The sequence below is a fragment of the Colossoma macropomum genome, unplaced genomic scaffold (assembly GCF_904425465.1).
Source record: "Colossoma macropomum unplaced genomic scaffold, Colossoma_macropomum, whole genome shotgun sequence".
In the NCBI taxonomy this organism is placed as follows: domain Eukaryota; kingdom Metazoa; phylum Chordata; class Actinopteri; order Characiformes; family Serrasalmidae; genus Colossoma; species Colossoma macropomum.
The window spans coordinates 1,808,021-1,831,658 of record NW_023494797.1 but is presented as its reverse complement, the minus strand read 5'-3'; the positions used below and the strand labels follow the sequence as shown (position 1 = coordinate 1,831,658).

The 23,638-nt window shown below is 38.3% G+C and overlaps 1 protein-coding gene across 1 annotated transcript in view; it reads left to right on the top strand.

The window, feature by feature from the left end:
• Positions 1 to 23,638, top strand: part of slc6a2 (solute carrier family 6 member 2) — a 55,729-nt gene that overhangs the window by 14,819 nt on the left and 17,272 nt on the right. The window contains exons 4-6 of the mRNA XM_036584161.1: positions 19,083 to 19,221; positions 20,650 to 20,784; positions 22,519 to 22,622. Of these exons, the coding sequence (XP_036440054.1) occupies positions 19,083 to 19,221; positions 20,650 to 20,784; positions 22,519 to 22,622 (378 nt within the window). The remainder of the gene's footprint in view (positions 1 to 19,082; positions 19,222 to 20,649; positions 20,785 to 22,518; positions 22,623 to 23,638) is intronic.

The window sequence follows — 23,638 nt, the reverse complement described above, 5'->3', positions numbered from 1 at the left end:
AAAAACTTTAATTGGTAAAGAATCATTACATTTGGTTGAGGTTCTCTGAACTTTAAAAAGGTTTGTTCAAACTCACACATCACTTTTACAAACAGGGTTCTTTGAATACCTATAAGGTTCTTTAGGGATTCTTCTATGGCATTGTTCTACAGAAAGTGTAAAACCAGATGTCTAAGCCAACACTCTTAAAAATAATGGCAGCAAAATGGAACCAAAAGGTGTTTGTTGAAAGATGGCATTAAAAAACCTTTCATTCATTCTTTAGATTAATGGTTTCTTACAGTTGAATGAACTGTTACATAATGTGAAAGTTTTTCATACTGTACATCCAAAACAAGGACCATTTAGGAATCTTTCATTTTCTAAGTGAAGAGCTTTTTAAAATCTTTATTTATTCATTATTAAACAATGTATGCATTACGATAAACGGATAAACAGAAAAATGGCAGATCCTTAAAAAGGGTTTCTGAAATAAAGGCAAGAGTTTAAAAAATAGAACTATGATAACTAATTTGAATCATTTGAATAATTATATTGTTGATATTCATGATTGGGCACCTGTTATAAATGCTTTATGAGAGAACCTTTAAAAAATGTTCTATATACATAGCCGCTGGAAGTAGGGGTGCTGTACCCCCTGTCGACGCATAAAGTAGAACGGAAAAAAAGGAAACTGTAACTGTTAAAATAATAAAAATAATAAAATAAATAATAATAATATAAAACAGCTACTGTTTCATTTGAAATATGTGTGGCTACACAAATATGACTATAATGACATTAACAACTCTTATTAATGCTGTAATAATCTGGTTTTCCTATCCAAACATACAATACTTCTTACATTTAAGCACAGCATGCAGATGAGGAAAGCAACAAACATCAGAGTGCTTCTTCATAAACACATAACCAAACAAAAAAGGCTGTGGAAACAAAAGTGGCTCTGCTCATATCAGCTTAAATCCTTCTAATAGCATTACATTCACTCCAGCACAGCTTGACAGTAATAAACAGTGGAATACCTTCATCTGGAACTTCAGCTTGAAGTTCTTTTCTTTGTGTAACACTCTACAAGATATCAAATATGTCTATATTACTAATATAAGCTCCATCTTTAAACAAAAGGTATTTTCTAACCAGCTCAAAACTTCATAAAGCTTTGCCTCACATTTTGGACCATTTGGATATTGATGCTCTAATGGGAGTGATGCACCTGAGCCTGTTGCAAAGATAACCTAAGACAGTGGTTTGTGCTTTTTTGTTGTTTTACTTTTGTAAATGTCTATATGTCTATATAGCACTAAATAGCCATCTGATATACAAGTTATTGGACCTATATATGTACTATTCCTCTGAATTGTGTCAGACTGCAGTCCCACAGTAAAAAAAGAAAAAAGCATTCAGACCTTAGGTATTAACAAGAATTGTGTTATGATCTATTTAAACCCAAGGCGACAATTCGAGATAAGAGATAATAACTCATCATTTCCAGGGTACTCTCTATTGGGAGGTGGCTGTCCCAAATCCTAACCCCTAAATTTGAATGTGAAAATAATACTTACATATTTTCTTGTATTTTTATTGTTTTTAAGATTTTTAAAATGTATTTTTAAGTTGAAAGATTTAGATGTATCATAAGTTTAATTTTTTAATAAAAAAAACTTTCGAAAAATGAAACTACTGAAACACAAAGAATTTTAGTCCACTTGTTTTAGCCACACCCCTGCATTTTAGAGCAGGACGTGAAACTCCATCCTTGTCCCTCATGGTCACATGGTGAGTGGTTAGATCCCATTTTTCTAAGAGTAGTCTAAAATAAGTTTTTCATGGAGAATGACTGTGTGATATTTACTCAAAAGAGAGAAACCCTGAAGAAGAAATACAAGAAGTACAAGAAGGTTTGTGTAGAAGGGGTTCTTCAATAAACACAGCTTTTGTCCTAACACTGTTCATCAAGTTCTAAACAGGAGCGGGTGTTGTTTGATTTCTTTGTTAAACTGGAACTCAGAGCACGTCACTGTAAAGCTGGTTAATGTGTATGTAAGGTAGTGAACAGCAGAGAGATAAACTTTAAACAGACACTTGCATTATACTACGCCTACACTTACAGACAGTAAAATACGTCTCTGTTGAAGCAGACATCTAGAGTCGCCTGTTAGTCCAGATACTTTCGCTTTTCTCCCTGTCTCCATCCCCCTCTTATTATTCTGATGCTTTCTTTTGCTTATAGACTCTTAAAAAAAAGGCCCAAAGTAGGTTCTTTGAAGCAATGATCTCTAAGAACTTTGCAGTGGATGGTTCTTTCAAGAAGCATTTTTGAGTTTTTTAAAGTGGAAAGAACATTCAGGCTGGGCAATATGACAATTTTATTGTTATTACAACAAATAATACACCACAATACACCTTTCTGAGCATGACCACTGACCATGACAAAGAGAGCATGATCAGTCCTGTTAAATTCAACAGAGTGCAATTAGAACCCAATAATGTAATAATTTCCCAATTGTGTAATATTACCCCAAAATGTAATAATATTTTGCACTTAATACAAAGTCTAAACTGATAATATAAAAATATAAAATAAAATAAAAATGTTTGCAATGAAAATTAATTATAATGATATTGCAATGATCTTATCATTTATTGGAAATTTATTACATTTTTTAAAATTGATCTTGTTTTATGATATAATACAGAAATGTAAAAAAAATGGTGACGTTCCCTTTTAAGTGCAAAATATTATGACATTTCTAGTTAATTTTACATGATTCGGAAATTATTTTGCTCCTGATGCTGGTTATTTTTGTCTGTTCCAACTTATCAAACTATGATATCATGTATCAAGAAACAATGTTGAGATATTGTATGTGTCTTATCATCCACCCCTACTCTACATGATGTAAAGGTTTATTCTTTAAGGAACCAAAGATGTTTTTTTTCTGTGAACACTCCAAAGAACCTTTTAAGTAATTTTATTTTTAAGACCATATTAATTTTTTGATTCATTAAACCTTTAATTTCTTTTTCCACAAATTTTTGTCTCTCCTTGCTTCCCACTTGTCTACCTTTTCTTTGGCCTCTGGTCTCATACACAATAAGGCTTTGAAGGGTGGTTTCCTCAGCTGTCCTGGCTGCCTGAGAGGATGTGGAAGGCTGTCATTTCCCTCTGGCTGCCTCCTTCATGCTTCTCTCTGTCTTTTGTAGCAGTCATTGGCCAACACTAACCCTGACATCAAGTCTGAGCACACAGCACCCCAGGGCCCTTTCATTAGTGTAATCCATCCACAGCAGGTGTCCTATACTGTGGAAACCAGATGGATGAGGCCTTTCAAGACAACCTAACCTAACTATTACTCTTAAAACTAAAAGATTCCTAAATGGTTCTTGGCTTGGATGTATGGTTCTAGGAAAACATTTAATTGGTATCCACATATTACTTTATGTGGAAGTTCTTTAAAGCTGTACTGTAAATTTATTTTTTTTAAATTTAAAGAAGTAGCCTTACATGAGAAAAAACCTAACATGCTAAAATATGGTGTGTGCGTGCACTGCTGTAAGTCACCCTGTAAACCCTGAAATAGTCATTTAAAACCCACAGGTGGCTTTTCACATCATGTGTCAAAAAAGTAGGCCTAGCTTGGTGTTTAGGTCTTAATCAACATTATGATATAATTAAGATATAATGACAATAGTAGATAATCCTTGGACGACATGTCATTCACCAAGTTTTGCCTGATTTCAATCACCAGATTCATCCTCTCAGGGAAGGGGTCACAGCCGATGTTACAAAGTGTTCTTCCGCGTCTTACAATTTCCATTTCCACCAGACAGGTCTCCATATCCCCCAAACTTATATAGTGCAGTTTTAAATGTTACAAATGTTCTCCACAATCATTCATTCAAAGAACCATCTATTGAACAGGTCTTTGGGAAACCAAATCAGGTACTTCCATGAACCTTTCCAAATACCCCTTTTTGGCACCTTTATTTTAAAGCCGCAGTCACACTAGACATTTGCAGTTTCCATCACTTTGCAAAATGGCAATTACAAGGCTGGTCTGGAGAATTGGTGACAAAAAACATATTTTGGTGCAATTAGCAAGATAGCTAACTCACTAACCATAAACAGCAAACACACAATAGAATTTATCAATTAATTAAGTCTTGTGCCGCACATTGATCTGTAGCAAATATATATAAATAACCAATATGATTGGTGGCAATGGGGAGACTTTTGTGCAGCTGTGGTTAGCCATGGAGCTAACAGTTAGCAAGCTGGCTACCTCACCTTCTATAAAGAGTAGAAACACAAAAGTAAACATATTTATATCAGTTAACCCAATTATGTACGCACCATAGCATACTGGTGCACACTGCTCTGTAGCAAAAACATGTATAAATGATATGGTTGATGGCAGTGCCGTGACTTGTGTGCAGCTGTGGTTAGCTAAGGAGCTAACATATTAGGAAGCAACCATGCTGAAAAAACAGTTCCATGCTGGTCTAAGCTGGTTTATGTTGGTTATGTTGGTTATGGTCATGCTGGTTGAAAAGCATCAGCACCCAAAACACAACACATGCTGGTTTTTCAGGTGATGTGACCAGCTATGCTGGTCTATGCTGTTTTTTCTATCAGGGAAGCTGGCTAACTCATATACCATGAACAGTAAAAATACAAACGTGATATAATTATACACTTATCACAGCATTCTGTTGCACATTCATCCGTAGCAAGAAAGTGCATGCAAGTTGGCGGCGGCTGGCTGATTTATGTGCAGCTGTGGTTAGCCAACATCACAGATACACAGTCACCCTTTTACCCTGTTCTTCAGTGGTCAGGACCCCCATGGACCCTCACAGAGCAGGTACTACTTGGGTGGTGGATCATTCTCAGCACTGCAGTAACACTGACGTCGTGGCGGTGTGTTAGTGTGTGTTGTGCTGGTACGAGTGGATCAGACACAGCAGTGCTGCTGGAGTTTTTAAACACTGTGTCCACTCACTGTCCACTCTATTAGACACTCCTACCTTGCCAGTCCACCTTGTAGATGTAAAGTCAGAGACGATCGCTCACCTGCTGCTGCACAGTTTGTGTTGGTCATCCTCTCGTCCTTCATCAGTGGTCACAGGATGCTGCCCACAGGATGCTGTTGGCTGGATATTTTTGGTTGGTGGACTATTCTAAGTCCAGCAGTGACACTGAGGTGTTTAAAAACTCCAGCAGCACTGCTGTGTCTGATCCACTCAGACCAGCGCAACATACACCAACACACCACCACCACATCAGTGTTACTGCAGTGCTAAGAATGATCCACCACCCAAGTAGTACCTGCTCTGTGAGGGTCCATGGGGGTCCTGACCACTGAAGAACAGGGTAGAAGGGGCTAACAAAATATGCAGAGAAACAGATGGACTACAGTCTGTAATTGTAGAACTACAAGGTGCATCTATATAGTAAGTGGAGCTGATAAAATGGACAATGAGCGTAGAATGTTGTCATAATGTTATGCCTGATCGGTGTATAGCAAGTAATATAGAAATGTTGAAAAGTTTGTGTTTAGACAGTGGTTACATTAACATTTTCCTCCATTTTGGATTTTAATTCTGCTGTATGCTATCCTTCAGAGGTCAACACAGCCAAATCAGTAGTGCTTCTGGTTGAAGATGCAAATTTGCATGTAGTTTGAGTGTGTTTGGCTAACTGATTGAGTTTTGGGTGTGATTTTCTCAAACAAAGAATGATTAGATAGGTCTGATAAAGCTGTTTGAAAAGATCTTCATAGAAGGCGATACCATGCAGTCACGCTTTAGGAACAGGCAGCAATAGATAGAGTCGGCAACCACAAATGAACAATAGCCCATGTCACCACAAATTCTTCTGAAGTAGGTAATCAATCATGGCAGCCAGACAAAGCGTAGTGTGATGTTGTATGACAACCTCAAGAAAGGAAAAGTTTCATCAACTAGCTAACCACCCACATTTCTTTTCAGTGCATTGTTTTGCCAGTCAATCTATGTCCTTGGTGGGCAGAGAGTAATAGCTGTTGTCAAAAAGGGGACAAATAAAATCTCAACGGGGAGGTCTTCCAGACACACATTAATCTTGAACTAAATCACATTATAAGAAAGGATTTTCCAGTGGAAATCGCTTTTAGTCTATGACCAAAAATATATCTTATGAAGCAGGAATGCAAGCTAGATGCAAGTTAAATAATTGCCAGTAAATAAGTGACAGTAGTTTGAGGGATAGAAAAAAAGCTTAGACATGCTGTATACTACTGAAAGATTAATTGGCATATTGATTTTGATGAATGTACACTCTTAAAATAAGTGCTAAGAAGGGTACTTCAGCCATAAAAGAACCACTTTTAACCTTTCAGTGGATAGTTATTGAAGTGTGTGAGTGTGCAGAATGTTTTTAAAATTGAAAGAAGATCCACATAATGTAGAGATTTTATGCTACTTGAAGGTCTTGGTCCCACTTTGTGTACATAACACCAAAGTATGTGGGAATAGCACTCCTTTTAGTGTGGGTATGTCACCCATTTTGTGTTAAAAGGTTAATAGATACTTAATTCAGTGTACGTTAACCTTAAAGTGAACATCTACAAAGCATCTACAGTGGGCTGTCCAGATACAGTGTGACCAAGGTTTTTGCTAAACTAAGCATCTAAGCAAAGACTCATTTACAAACCTATCCTATAAACCTATACCTTATTTCTGAGCGTGTAGATGGTGGGCAGGTCTAACCCCAGTGGAAATGAGTGCATTATATGCATTCTTGATTTTGACTTGATTTTATCACTGACATTAAACCCTGTCTAACTTAATACTCAGTCACATTACAATTTCTTTTGGATGGGTGGTCAAATTATGGCATCTCTGTCTCACAACTCTATTCTATTTCTACTCTTCTATTTCAAACTTTTCTTTGTTTTGCCTTTATTGTTTCTTTTCCTGCATAAAAGAGTGCATATAAATGGCATTTCCAGCTGTGCATCACCTTCTTACATTTTGGTAATGATTGCACAGTTCTAACTAGAACACAGTACACACTGCTAATGCGTGGAATCAGCGGATTCCTGTTTTTTTTTTTCCTATTGTTGGTTTTTGTTTTTTCTTTTCAGTTTTTCCTTTTAAATAGGGTGATGCTGTTTTGCCAATGTGTTTGTTCTCAGACTAGCTAAATTTTTTGTAACGACTTTGTAACGACACAAGGAGATAAGTGTTCTCCGTTATTTGATGGATGTTCACCAGACATTTCGACAAAATGCTCTAGCAGATGCTTTTGGCTTAATGGAATAGAAAAGGATGTAGTTAAACAGAGGGAAAATTTAAATGAAAGCCATCGAGTCACATTAATTTTTGTTGCAGATCATACAGTGGCCATACAATATGCTTGGTTTATTTATGTTGCAGTGTTTGGAAGCAAGAGGCAAGAGCTGAAGCTGTTTTCCAGGTTCTTAAAGATTTCTCTGTCATCACAAAGAGCTACGACAAGTCAACGCAGAATTTGAGTTTATAATTTTTTACTGGAGAGATAAAATATTTGGAATCTGGCACTGCCAAATTTACCATGACGTAACACATTTGCTCATTCTTAAACAAGGATTTCCGACAAGTTTTACCACTTGCACAATGTGAGGCACTGCCATGCCTTCTTTCGTTATATGTGCCAGTAGCGATTCATAACCTGACACAATCCTGCACAAAATAACACCAGAACCACTCTAACGATAACTTGCCCCATGAAACCCTCTAACTGCTGTTATAGCAGTACATGAGGAGGAAGATGACTTGCATGAGAAGGATTTCTGATTGGCACATTTAAATGGCATTGCACATAAACTGGGCTATTCTTCCGGTATCAAATCCAGTGTTTCACAAATCCTTTTCCTCTGTAATGAAATCAGGCTTAGCTTGTAAACCGAATAAGTGAAGAATAATTTGATGTGAAGATTTTAATTACATGTTCAAAGTGATTTTTGGTTTTAGCTTTTAATTCTATTTTTTAATTTATAAAGGATTTTACAAAGAATTCAATTTACACATGTGATTATGACATGTCTACTACTGAAAATTTAGTAGTTACTAGGGGAATTTAAATTTTCACATGTGCCAATTGATTTCCTGAAAATAGGAAATGAAAGCAAAAGTGACTTGCCATAGTAATTAGAATTTTAGCACATAAATTTATTTTTTAATTGCATAGAAAAAATGACCACATTTGAAACTTTAATTCATGTTAGTAAAAATTGTAACTGCAATTGAAGTGAATTGGAAGACGGCTTGAATTCTTACCAATGTTAATTGAAATTTTACCTGCTAAATGAAAATTAAAAGTAAATGTTTAAGATTTTCTCATTTTTGTATACGTTATATTTTTTGTATCAACAGCATTTTTTGACAAAGAAGCTTTGTTTCTTGATTAAAAGTCCACTTTGGCAGCCACACAGAGCTTCACTTGGTGTGTGTGTTTAACATATATGACCTTATTTACTGGCTCTTATCTTTTGATTGACTTTTATCTAGGACACAGGTGAAAATAGAGTAGTGTTAGAAGGATACTGGTGCGCTAATGTCTGCCACAGTGACTTTTGGAATAGTTCTTATTTACTATGCCACATATTTTGCATGGTGTAGAGCTGTTACCACCCAGTTTTATTAATTGGGCCCTCTGATGTTTTCAGCTTTGTTGGATCTTTATCAAAAGAAACGCGACATTAGTCAGAGATCATGTTATTCCAGGACAGCAGTAGATTAAAAGTTAGAATTATATGCTTTTTGTGTAGACAATAAAAGGTTAACCACCATGATCCAAAATGTAGTCATTAGAGTAAGGCCCTTAGGATTTAAGAGCTTAATGTAAAGCATGTCTGAAGATGTCTAATCAGATACATTTACTGACAAGAGGTATAGATATCTTGGCCTGTGTAAGTGGACATCCCTAGCTCTACAGCCTGCAGATAAGCACAATAATTCTGAGACTTTGTAATTGCTTTACTGGCAAAGAGTTTATGCATTATTTGTGAAATTAGGTAATCAGATATGCTTGGCTTTTGACAGCGAAGTGAAAAGACTTCAGACAGGAGAGAGAACACTAGGGAGGAAAAGCTGGCCAAAGTGCCTGCCAGCCTTATGCAGTCATTCAATAATAGGGAATCTTGCTTAAACAAGTTTGATTTTCTGGCTCAGCCTCTTTCAAATGGCTATATGAGACAGCCATTGATTGGAGGAAAGAAAAGCTGCTGTTATCGCTGCGCATACGGTGCTCAGGAAGATGCCCGTGGGAGGTTTACGCGTGTGTGGTTTACGGCAAGATAACCTTTGGCATAGTTAGGGTCCTCAGCTGTGGATTTATTGCTGTGCTAGGTTGCTTGACAGGTGTTAATGCATGTGAGCGTAACGGTTTTAAATAGTTTATTTTTGGCTTTAGCAGGCTGAGCAACAAGAATCACAGTGAGAATTTGGGTAATTCTCACTGTTGAACCAACCCATGTACAGAGTTGAGATATAATGGAATACAAGTATTAATAATGTGATGTAATGCAACAATGTAATGATCAGTTATTAATCTCAGCATTACTAAACTCTGCTAAAGCCTGAGTAGACAGATAAAACAATGTGATGATCAGTTATTAATCTCAGCATTATTAAACTCTGTGTTTGGTTGAGGTGTGTTTCTCTGGCAGCAAAAGAGTTGTGATGCTCTTCAGGCAGTTTTGTCGATGGAGAAAAATTTCATTTTTCATTTTTTTTTCATTTCCAAAAAAGTTGGGATGCTGTGCAAAATGTAAATAAAAACAAAATGCAATGATGTGCAAATTATTTAATTAAAAATAGTACAAAGACAACTATCAAATGTTGAAATTGAGAAATTGTTTTGTTTTTAAAAAATATATGCCCATTTTAAATTTGATGCCAACAACACATTCCAAAACAGTTGGGACGGGGGCAACAAAAGGCTAGTAAAGTTGTGTAATGCTAAAAAACACCTGGTGGGTAATTGGCAACAGGTCAGTAACATGATATGGGTATAAAAAGCATCCCAGAGAAGCTGAGTCTTTCAGAAGTAAAGATGGGAAGGGGTTCACCACTCTGTGAAAGACTGAGACTTTTCATCATCTACAGTACAAAATAACATTAAAAAATTCAGAGAATCTGGAGAAATCTATGTATGCAAGGGACAAGGCCAAAAACCAGTATTTGCTGCCTGTGATCTTTGGGCCCTCAGGTGGCACTACGTTAAAAACAGACATGATTCTGTGGTAGAAATCACTGCATGGGCTCACAAACACTTCTGAAAGCCACAGTTCACAGAACACAGTTCTCCACAAATGCAGGTTAAAACTCTAAAACGCAAAGAACAAACCCTATATAAACAGGATCTAGAAACGCTGCCACCTTCTCTGGGCCAAGCTCATTTAAAATGGACTGAGGTGAAGTGGAAAAGTGTCCTGTGGGCGGATGAATCAAAATTTGAAATTCTTTTTGGAAATCATAGACACTGTGTCCTCCAGGCTATAGACCACTCAGCTTGTTATCAGTGCACAGTTCAAAAGCCAGTATTCATGATGGTGTAGGGATGCATTAGTGCACATGACATGGGTGACGTGCACATCTATGAAGGCACCATTAATGCTGAACGTTATATATGTTTTGGCAACATATGCTGCCATCCAGACTACATCTTTTTCAGGGAAGGCCTTGCTTATTTCAGCAAGACAATGCAAAACCACATTCTGCATGCATTACAACAGCATTGCTCTGTATTAGAAGAGTCTGGGTGCTAAACTGGCCTGACTGCAGTCCAGACCTGTCACCAATGAAAACATTTGGTGCATTATAAAATAAAAAATACAACAAAGAAGACCCTGAACCGTTGAGCAGCTGAAATCCTATATCAAACAAGAATGGGGAAATATTTCACTTTCAAAACTACAGCAATTGGTCTCCTCAGTTCCCAGATGCTTAATGTATTTATGTTATAACTGAAGTTTGAGGGGAGAAGCATGGCTGAAACCTCTCCATCTTTCAATCTAACGCCCTATAAATTCACATCCTCACCTTCTGTTCCCATGACGATGTGTTTGCAATCCCCACCGCCACCCCATCTCCTCCCCATTCCTCAGTCCTGCATCAGGCCTACTACAGCTATGAGGGGGGATCTGGCCTTCTAGCTACACGCAGAAGCTGCCCAGAACTCCAGCTCAAGTTCTGAGAGTTCTGCCCCCTCTCTCAATCAATTCTTCCTCATACTACTACCACATGCTGAAGGCATGGTCTGAACTCACAGAGTGTTGTTAAAAGAATAGGTGATGGAACATAGTGGTAAACATGCCCCTGTCCCAACTTTTTTGGAACATGTTGTTGGCATCAAATTCAAAATGGGCATATTTTTTGAAAAAACAATAAAATTTCTCAGTTTCAACATTTGATATGTTGTCTTTGTACTATTTTTGATTAAATATATATATTTTTTGGAAATGGGGTTCTACTATCTCAGATAGGGCTCAGTAATATGGCCAGCCATGGCAGTAGTCCAAGCAACTTAACCAGTTACAAACAACAAAAGAGCCAGGCTTGAAAGTTTTCGTCTGGTTTCAATCTCCAGTTGTGATGTCGCTATGATGTCAGGAATACAGTAAGCTCTATTTCACATTATGTTTAAACCAACATGTGCTCTGCATTCTTTATAGGCCCTTTATGTCACAATGTACAGTATCTCCTGTTTTAATAACAGCACTTGATTTTGTACTTGTTGACACAGCTGTGTTCAATTTAACGCCTGTCCATGATGGATAGCTTCCATCAGAACATTATTTGCTGAGAACAGAAGACGCTCACATTGACAATTACCCAACATGTGATTCAAATGATCAGTGATGTTTGTGATTATATTCACAGTCTGACTTTGTGAAAGAAACGCTTTAAAATAACATTCTTTTAGCTGTAATCACAACTTTTTACTTCAGAAAGGAAGCTATTCTCTTTTTCGGAGGCCTGAAGGGGGACACAGGAGAAGGTTCTTGCGTAAGCATAGTGATATCGAAAGAGGAGATCAGTGCAGAGAGTAAGAGAGGATGCTCTGAGGTTAGAGTCTAGAGGTTAGGTCACAGACAATAGAACAAAGGTCACACTATGGGTCCATGGCACAGGTTACCTTGTGACGTAATCTGTATAATTACCGTAATGTGAGACATCACAGAAGTGTGTCAGGCGGGCCCAGCCATGAGGGACAATCGCTTATCTCTAGAACCCAGAAGGGTCCTTTGGGCCCATCTCTTTGTCTTTATCGATTTCATTGCTCACTTCCAGTGGACCTCGCAGCTGTGCTTTGATCACCATCAGCATAAGACAGGCCCAGTCCCTTCTCAAGTTTATCGTGTGCCACTGGCTTTCAAATGTGGCAAAAACCTCCTCTCTCAGAGGGGAGCACTAGAACCAAACCTAGCTATCAGATCCAGATGGAATGTTTTCTTATTATCGCTCAACATCATCAAAGTAAGACGAAGCACATAACCCACTGAATCACTCATGCTTGGAGGATAAATCAGCTAGTGCTGGGATGGGAAGAGAAAAGGAAAAAGCAATGGCAAAATGATGCGCTCCCTCAGTGACTACTCAGATGTGATGGATTTTTTGAACCTTGGCTGTGGAAACTTTAGCCAAGACAGATTAAGTCTGTGTTAGATTATGTAAGAACAATTTGCTCATATGTCATGGAGAAACCAATTTAGTGGTCCTTTACACTGCAGCAAGAATACTCCCAAATGATCATAAGAGTGGTTGTGGTCAGGGTAGTAAATCTTACAGAACAAATGTACAGCTCCTCCAGGTTTCATCAATGATGCGCACTCATCATCAAAGCTCATGTCTTCTATAGCTCACAAAGTTACCACTTAAAGGTATACTCATTATTTCTGATGTTATTTAGCTGAGACTAGCTGTTTTAAAGCCCTTCCTTCAGGGTTACTTACAAATTCTGTAACACAAAACACATGCATGAGTCCTTCATAGGCTAGAATGCCTGAATATGTTCCCGTATCAGTTGCTAGCTTTTAACATTCAAGCAATATTAAAATGTGACAAGAATGTAAACCTGTCATCAACTGTAAAATGATAACATGAGTGCAGCACAAATTCCATGCTGGTCTAAGCTGGTTAATGTTGGTTTATGCTGGTCTAGTGCTGGTCTGTTGCTGGTTTAGCTAGTCACCCTGCATGGTCATTGTGGTTGACTAACATACCAGCATCCAAAACACAATATATGCTGGGTTTGCTGGCGACCAGCCAAGCTGGTCCATGCTAGCTTTGCTAGCCATTAACACAGAAGCTAGCTAACATATCCCTGCTGTCGGAACAAACCCTTGTATCCCCATTTTTGTTGTTTTGCAGTTTTTGACGTAATTTGAAAATGCCTGTTGTTCTTCACATTGTGTGTAAATTTCATGATGAATGGACCAAAAGAAATGACCCAAAATTACTTGGAAAAAAAGTCTGGTTCTATTGACATATTAAAAGTAAAGCAGGTTTTTATTTCTCCTGTAAAATTACCATTTTGGACATACAAGGTATTGTTCCAACAACAGCAATATTCTTGTTGGGTTAAGTCCCTTGATTATTTTGTTAGCTTTGCTAGTTGATTTTAAATTTCTAATGGAGCTAGCTGAGATAGTTTGTGCGTTTCTTAGTTTGCTACTTAGCTACAGTGACTGCACATTTTAGAACAAAATGTGCAGTGCAAAAGTGTTATCTGTCTAGCACATATAGAGCACATCTGGAGTCAGTCTTAATGCATTTTAACTTCCTTTAACTCTGTCCAGCGTTGGAAAGCCCCTCTAATATTCACTCTTATCTTTGCCCAAGAATGCTTAATTTCTTTTCTCTCTTGCCGTCTTCTCCTGTGAAATTATTATTTTGGAGATGCATGTTTTTCTTTGGACAACTATGATTTACATTATTATACCCACTGATGTTCTGAAATAAAGATAGATTTTGTTGCTGTGTAGTGATATCAGTTATACCAAAGTGCCACCCATCTAGGTAAACACATCTTATTGGAGAAGCCCATAACAATAGAAACAAGTGCAAGAAAAACATTCATGCTGATGCTGAAATTAGTTACTTTACTATTTTCTCAAAATATGTAATTATTATTTTATATAGTTTATTTAATTAGCCACATCTCCTAATATCAAGGTTCATAGTTTGGTCTGATGCACCAGTATGACACTTTTAAATGTTGTTTACAAGCCAGCATGGCAATAAACATGTAGTGCTCATATAAGTCTAGCACTATAATATCTTAGAAAACCAAGTGCAGCCTGGAATACCACATATGTTAAATCACGTGTCACACTCACTATTCAGCCTTTTTGTATATTTTTGTTTACATTATTTTGCAGCAAATAATTCGTACGCTGTGTTCTTGTGCATGTAAAGTAACTGCAGTTGTTTTCAGTATTTTATGCTGGAGGAAAGAAGTCACTTTTAGACCAAACTAGAGAACTGCAGAATGTAAGAAGTGTACTGTTATTTTAAGTGTGTTTTTATTTTGTAGGATATGCTGACTCATGTCAGGTACTAGTTTTAACATTCAAGCAATTTTAAAATGGTACAAGAAAATAAACATACTGTGCTCATATGAGGACATAATTTCTTGCACTACTTCCTTTTCAAGAATGTTCTTAATTTTACTACTAATAGTACTACTAGCAGCAAATAACAAGGAAAAATTTAAATTGCACTAAACAAAAGCTTGAGTCTTAGGAGGCTAGGATACATTTTTCCACTCACTATATAAACAAACCTTCACTAGCTCTGCAGTCGTCAGTTAGCATCGTGGTCACTCACATCCCCTTTCAGACTCATGGACTTTTGTGATTTCTGGCAAAGAGATCTTTAAGAAAACTGTGCTGAGCTACTATGTGCTGAGTTACTATGAATCGCTAGATAATTTATTGGCGCCTTTTGACATGTTAGCTCTTTAACCGGCATTTTATTTATTGCTGACAAATCTCTCTGCAGCAATTACCAGCAACATTTGGAGTATCAGGCATAATGTTAACAAACAACCTCATAGTGTTAGTAACGCTGCAGCAATTCTCATTCTGGTGATGCAGCTGGCAGTGATGCCTTTTATATTATTTTTACCTATCATTACAAAAAAAATATTTAAATAATTCCTGAAGATTATCTTATGTTCAGTTGCATTAACTTCATGCATCTATCTTTGGTAAATGCTGTATTTTCTTTTTAAACATAATCCACAGTTCTTGCTGTATTTTAAATGTTCTCTATGACAGGTTGGGTTGCCAGGTCAAGCAAATATCCCCAGCTCAGAGTTTGCTTAAAAGCCTCCCTCCAGTAGCAGAAACTTCGTAATGTTTTTATGCAACTGCATTTTCAAACTAGCACAGGACTTACACAAACTAGGAGAACTGTGGACCTGGCAACCCTGACGATGAGTGGTCATGTAGAATCACATGCAAGTGAAAGCTACATGACCACCTCTTCGGGAATAGTCTTTTTTATGACCAGGGGGATGGCATCCTCTCAAACTGAACAGTGCCTGTGAGCATATATTTTACTAATGTGGTGATTTAACTAAATATTACAAAAAGTGTTCTCACACTGACCCCACCTCTGAGCTGTAAACTGGAAAATACAAGGAAACAGTATCCCATGTTCCTGATTCTAATGTCGGAAGGAAAAGCAGAAAACAGTATGTTTCTATAGGGGGGGGGCGTGTTTATTATTTAAGAACAATGGCCTTAAATTCATTTCCTTTTACAGTTCTGAGGTTAGCAGAATTGTTAGCACCATTCTCGAGATTGACGCATTCAGCAGCCCTTTTCTCACACGGTGTGGGGCTGATATGGTTTTTATTTTTTTATATATATATTTTTTTTTTCATTGACACAGAAAGTGAAATGCAGCAGGGAAAATATTTGTCACAGGAAAGGTGAGGCCCTATATATCTCTCACTCTTTTCATACTTTTGTATTTATGAAACCATAAAAATTCTTGGAACTTTGAAAGCCCCTCCACCTAGAACAGGAAAAGAACCTCAGGGAGAAGAATGGGTCCACAGGGCCTTATTGCTAAGCTGTGATCTGCCAGATTGCTTGAGGACATTGATATGGGGGCTGGGTGTGTGTTAAAGAGAGTGTGTGTTTTGTCAGAGAACGAGAATTGAAGCCATAAAATACTGGATCAGGCCTCAGCAGACCCCCTGTACAGATAAAAACAAAGATGAGTTCCATATAGGAGTCAAGACCTGCAGCTCCCCAGTGTATTTCCAAAGATGCTATCAGTATTTCAAGAGTCCAGCTTCTGGCGATTATCTGATCATTGCTTTTGAAAGTAAAATGTAAGTAAATTAGCACTTGCAAACAACATGAAATGCAACAGAAGCATGTCCAGATATCCTCATAAAAATGCACAAAATATATAAAAATAGGGACATATAGTCCAATCTTGTGCATCACATACACTCTTAAAAAGACACTTTTCTTTGGAGCTGGCTTTTTTGAATTGCCAAGCCAAAGTTCTTTTCTTACTGTTTCTGAGGAAAATTCTGACATGACTGTCTTGTTCTTTGCTGATTGAAAAGAGAGTTTGATTGGATGTAAATAGTGAGATTTACTTGGATAGTACACCTAAGGAACTTACACCTGTAATCACCCGATGTCTGAACTTTCCCCTGATGTTGACATTGGCGATATATTCTGGACTGTTGGCTTGATGCAGAATGAAGTAACTCCACTGTGTATGGAGCAGACTTCTCTTTAAACAGGTAGATGAGATGTTACAGTTCACTCTGTGCTGCTGCCATTATCAATGAAATTGAATTATAGCATGACTAAAAATTTGCTGAAAAAGTTCCAGAGGCTATTATCAATCTTCAGAAAAACATATGACACTATGTTTTCCATGTTTTGCTAATCAAATAGCATGCTTTGGATACTTGCAGTTTTTTTTTCCCAAGCTTTCCCATTACCATCTCTTTAGTAGAGACTTACTTTCATCTCATCTGTGTGTAAACCTTCCTTCCAGACCACTACTGACTCATAACTGTGTCATCTGTTTTATTCTGTTTTTGCCAATTATGAAAGGTTTGTATGTTGTGGTGTAGACATCATAACTTAGTCAGAGTCTGTTGGGGACAGTAGACTGTCTAAACCTTTGTGGGTTGTTGATTATTCTCTTCACTTCAGTGTAGAAGGAAATGATGTACAATGCAAATACAGATTACACAAATGTTTGTTCAAATGTGTTAATCTTATCAAATACATACTTTTTGGGGCACCAGGAACCATGATTATTTGTGCTAGACCTTCTGGCCATACATGTCAAAAATGTGGGAAAAAAGCACCTACAGCTCCACAGTGATGCTAATTTCAGGTAGTGCACCTATGGGATTCTAGCAATATGTTAGTGCTAATTATGTATTTACCTTGTTGCATGATTGCACTGACTCCTTCAGTAAAGATCTGTGACATAGAGCTGCCGCTGTTCTCCATTCTAACAACTGACTGAAACTGATGGAACCTGAAACTGACTAGATAGACAGTCAGTGATGTATAAAGAACTTTTAGAAGGCCTAGAGTGATTTTTTCTCTCTCAAAGTTGGTCCCACCCACTGTGATTGGTTGATTCTGCTGTCAGTTCCTAATCAGGTTAATCGGACAGATTAGGCCAGGGGTTGGCAACATGCAGCTCCGAAAAAAAAAGTAAAAAGAGAGATTTAAAACGAACACCAGTGATTTGGGAACAAACTGACTTATTTGCATTTATGAGCACTCGGCTTGTTTTCTGATATGTTTCATCTGCAATGAGAAACTGTCAAACACTTTAAAGTCGCAAAGCTGAAGTCTCTCGTTCACCAGCTTCTCGTTTGAATTTTCCTGCTCTTCCTTAAATGGCACAGCAGTTACATTCTGGCACCTCAGGCAGCATTTAAGGTGAAAATTTTAACAAGAAGCTGACAAATGAGAAGCTGACTGCAGCCTCATAAGAAATTGAATGTTGAGAGACATTTTACAAGAAACTATTTTCCTTTCGCAAAAAAGTTTCATGCTGGAGACACAAGAAAAGCAGCTATAGCTGACCTAAAGCATAAAGCAGAGCAAAGTAAGTAACAGATTTAAAGCAAAAATGGACATAAAATGTTGTGGTTTCCAAGGTGGTTTGATATTTTTTCAAAGGACAAAATGTCTCTTCTTAACATATGGGTTGCTGACCCCTGGATTAGGCCTTTAAACCAGCTGCTGAACAAACAACATGAAATGCAACCATTTGAACAGCTTGCTTGTCCGTATCTACCTAGTTACTATGGTGGAAAAAATAGGACAATTTTCTGTTGATCATTTCTAGAATGTTTTCCTTTGTTTCCAGCCAAAGAAATAGGAGTAGTAGTAGAGTACTTGCAGAGTGTAAATACAATGAGCATGATGAGTATATTTAATAAAAATTACCTAAAAATTACAGACATGGATTTTTCATTTCACAAAAATCATTTGGCCTCCTCTAAAAGCTTTGAAGTCCCCAAGGCCTCCCTTTACATAAAATATATTTCCATATGAACTCATTTCCATTCCATTCCAACTCAGTATTGCATCACATATTAAGCTTGCAGAGTAGTCATGTACAGCATATTCTTCAAAATAAAAGTGCTACAAAGTGTTCTTTGAGCAGTGCCCTAGAAGAACCACCCTAAATAAGTGTGTGAGTGCAAGAAGTCCTTTTAAAGTTTAAAGAACCTTTATATAATAAAAAGGATCTCTGCCAGTTTAATAGCTCTTCCACAAGCGTTGCATTACGTGAAAGCAAAAAAATGTTCTTCACACTCGCACAATCTCATTCACAAAAATGATTATCTAAAGAACCATCCATTAAAAAGGAACCATACATTTTTTAGGGTAGCAAAAATGGTTCTTCTGTGGGATCATGCCAAGAGGTAAGAATAGTATAAGGTGGAGTTCAAGGATAATTCACTTACATTATCATGATAACTTTGACAACATCACAGACTCTAATAAGACTGAAATACAAACACATATGTTTTCTATTGCCAGACGTGAAGTGCTGCACTTCCATGAGAGTCAAGGGATTCATGACCTGAAAGAACCTCGCTGGCAGCTCACCCTTTGCCTCGTGGTGGTGGTGTTCATTCTCTACTTCAGTCTGTGGAAGGGTGTTAAATCCTCTGGAAAGGTATGGAAATCCTAAATGTATTGGTACTAATTTTCATCAGTCTGTCTTGTTTATGCTTATTTATAAAAATACTAATCAGAAAGAGTGTCAACAGAAAAAAACTATACAATAGATAATATATATACTGCAAATCTACACTTGGTCTCAAGTTTATAGTTATTTAGAATATGCATTATGGACATTACAGCTGCTTACAGGAGTCAAATACACTCACTGAGCACTTTATTAGGAACACCTGTACATCCACTCATTCATGAAGTTATTTAATCAGCTTATCATGTAGTAGTTGGACAGTGCGTAAAATCATGATACAGGCCAGCAGCTTCAGGTAATGTTCACATCAGCCATCAGAAAGTGGAACAAATGTGATCTCAGTGATTTGGACTGTGGCATGATTGTTGGTGCCAAAAGGGCTGGTTTGAGTATTTCTATAATTGCTGATCTCCTAGGATTTTCACACACAGCAGTCTCTAGAGTGTACTCAGAATGGCACAATAAAAAAAGAACATCCAGTGAGTGGCAGTTCTGCGGAAGGAAATGCCTTGTTGATGAGAGAGGACAACAGAGAATGGCCTGACTGGTTTGAGCTGACAGAATGGCTACAGTAGCTCAGATAACCACTCTGTACTACTACAACAGCTGTAGACCACGTTGGGTTCCACTTCTGTCAGCCAAGAACAAAAAGCTGAGGCTGCCGTGGGAACAGGCTCACCAAAACTGGGCAGTTGAAGACTGGAAAAATGGAGCCTGGTCTGAAGAATCTCAATTTCTGTTGAGGCACACAGATGGTAGGATCAGAATTTGACACCAACAGCATGAATCCATGGTCCCAACCTGCCTTGTGTCATCAGTCTGGGCTGGCGGAGGTGATGCAATGGTGTGGGGAATGTTTTCTTGGCACACTTTGGGCCTGTTAGTATCAATCATTTATCTTTTGAATGCCACAGCCTATTGGAGTATTGTTGCTGACCATGCGCAACCCATCTTGGCCACAACTTACTATCTTCTAATGGCTACCTCCATGTCAAAAAGCAGAAGTCGTCTCAAACTGGTTTCATGAACATGACAGTTTTCAGTGTTCCTCAGTGGCCTTCCCAGTCAACAGATCTCATTCCAATATAACACCTTTGGAATGGGGTAGAATGGGAAAGTACACCTGAAAAATCTCAAACCAGAATCTAAAATAAATATGTCCAGCATCTTGTGGAATCCATGCCAGAAAGAATTGTTTTGAGAGCAAAGGGAGGCCTCACCCAGTATTAGTAAAGTGTTCCTAAAAACAGTGTGTGATGAGTTTAAGTTTAGAGTTTAGGTAAAGTAATGGCGTGTATCAATAAATCTTTTCATAACTTTGTATACTTTCGAATGGTTAAAAATGAAGTGCCTCTTTAATCTAATGCTACTCCATTTGTATGTATATGTGTGCAGGTCGTTTACATCACTGCCACCATGCCCTACATCGTGCTGCTGGTGCTGCTGATTCGAGGCATCACTCTACCTGGCGCTCTGAATGGAATCCGTGCGTATCTCCACATTGACCTAAAGAAGCTCAACAACCCTCAAGTGAGTGAGTTTAAATTTATTTTAAAATAACCTGGAAACTGACAATTAAACATGCGAATGTTATCATTACTTTTCTAGTGTATATACCTGTATATAGTTGAAGCACACCCTGTGCTACCCTGGGCTCAGGAAGGACGCTGGAGGCAGGAGAAACATTTGCAGCAGCCACTTCTTCATTATCTACCCCACAAACACAAACAAACCAAACAAAACCAGATGCTAAGCTGGCCGCTTTTCAGTGGCTTCAAACAAGACTTTTCAGTCCTTTTCTCACTCGAGTTTCCCAGCTCTTCACTCTTTCACTGCTGCTGCTCGTCCCTCTCTCTCTCTCTCTCTGTTCCCTCTCTGCTCTTTTAAACGTGCCCATGTTGCCACGCCAGTTCAGCATCAGCTGGCTCTCATTAAGGGCAGCTTGAGCTCCTGAGCTGAGATGGACAGAGAGCTTGTTGCTCTGCCTCCATCACTGCCCCTGCTCTTGGCCACCAGAATCGAACATGAGGCAAGTTAAAATGGCCTCACTGCTGTCTTTATGGGGTTTCATCTGGGCTCGAAATTCGGGTCTTGCAGCATCACTGGGGCCCAGGGGACAGGTGCATGTCACAATAGTATATATCTGTAGACACATATGCTAAGTGTCCTTTTTAACAGAAACACCTACACTGTGCTTAATTCCCATGATCATTTGCCTTATACACTGACCGACCACTTTAAGTACACTCACCTTGTTTCTCTGCATACTTTGTTAGCCCATTTTTACTCTGTTCTTCAATGATCAGGACCCCTATAGGACGTCCACGGAACAGGTATTATTTGGGTGGTGGATCATTCTCAGCACTGCACTGACGTGGTGGTGATGTGTTATTCTGTGTTACACTGGTACGAGTGGACCAGATACAGCAGTGCTGCTGGAGTATTTAAACATCCACTGACTGTGCGCTCTATTACCTTGCATTCAATCTGGCAGCGGCGCAACGCGACAAAGTGGCCAGAGGCCGTTCATTTTCAATGAAAGCTGGCGATTTCTGGCAACAGGAGGCGGCGCGAACGTTGGCGATGCGAAGTGGGCAGAGTCAGCGACGCAACAAAGTTGAGCGGAGTTTAACTTTATGCAAATAAGGAGCGAAGCGACATGGCGATTACCAATAGAAACTAAACTTTGAGCAGCTTAGTACAAGCTTTATCTCTGCCACTGTAAAACAGTGCACCTTGATTCCTAGGTATTTGTTCCTACTAGAGACTGAATGACGGCAGCAGTGCTTTTGCCACAAATAGACAGTTATCGCAAAGACTATGTATCTTTACCATGTTCAATATATTCTACTTACCTAACTCACAAGCTATGTAAGTTATAACCTTTGCCTGGAAGTAGGACAGCTCACCTAAGTTCCCAGTAAAGATGAGCAGGGAAATTTTTTGTTTACATGTTGGTGTTGGGAAAGAAGCACCGTTCTTTGTCTTATTGCCCATGTTCTGTGCCTTAATTGGTTCAAAACTGACAGTACATGACTGACGGCAGCATACAGGCCTTGGTAGTATAACAAGCAGTGTGGTTTAGCTGGGGGTTTAACACAAATTATACATCCTCAAAAGCGCTACTGTATACCAGCAAGGTGAAAATAGAAGGTAACTATTTCTATCAAAGTGGCCAGTGAGTGCATTTTATTTTGTTCATATCTTACTGCAGGGTTTCCTATCACTCTTTGCTGTACAGAATGTGTGCTTTGTGTGTTGCAGGTGTGGATTGAAGCTGCCACTCAGATTTTCTACTCTCTAGGGGCAGGTTTTGGAGTCCTTATCGCCTTTGCCAGCTACAATAAATTTGAAAATAACTGCTACAGGTAAGACAGGGCTTTGATACAAAGCATAGGGTTTGGATATCACGACCTCCATCACCAGTGCTGTGGCATAATGAGAAGCTTAGTCAGTCTCATGCACACCTTTCTGGTTTGTTAAAAGCATCACAGTGCAAGTAAATGATAGCTATCTCCAGGTTTCTCCTTGGAGCTGTTGCCTAATTAAATTCAGAGCTACAGTTGCTGCCAGATTTCTGCTCACACTGAGCCAATAGCATCTCTGCTTTGTGTCATTCTCCAAAGAGCATGTCAGACAGAAGGAGCCCCAAGCCTCTGCCCCTGCCTCGCTGATAAGGGCAATTGTGTTGTTGTTAGGTGCATGTGTCCTAGTAAAGCTAGGTTTCTGTGGCAAGTATCAAGGATGACCAGCTTAAACACTGAAAATGTCAATACATTTTTCAGTATTACAGCCTATAATAACATGGTATATTAAAGCATTTTGCAATGTTAGGTAAAACAGTAAGACAGTAGCAAAACTCTTCTAGTTACTGTCTGGAGTAATGTTACAGCAACATGATTACTTTTTGCTGAAACAAAGTAGCATAACACAATACTGTTTAAAATCTTCTAATCACATTACAGTTACTAACTTAACATGTCTTTTAGAGAACAATATTCACCATATGTATTAGCTTTATGTGTAATTTGTGTGTGCGTGTGCCACCTGCGACGGCTGACTTCGCTAACTGCAACTGAATGTGAACAGTGGCGCGTGAGCCTGGGAAATGCTGAAACAATGTGTCAAAGCATCTAATCATACTAATATAAAACTGATGGATCATGATTCCTTCAGGAAAAGCTCTGTAAGCTTTAAATTTTATTAATGAAGACTTAATTTTGAGGCAACGGTTTCTGGACTGTTTTTACTGGCTACTTTCTATAATTAGCTGTGCATTGTTCAGGGCAGGGATACTGACTGCCTTTTAAATGATATTTACTCTGATAGGCTAAAGTAGTTCCATAACAGTTTGAGAGAAGAAATGAATCATTCGTAATGTATT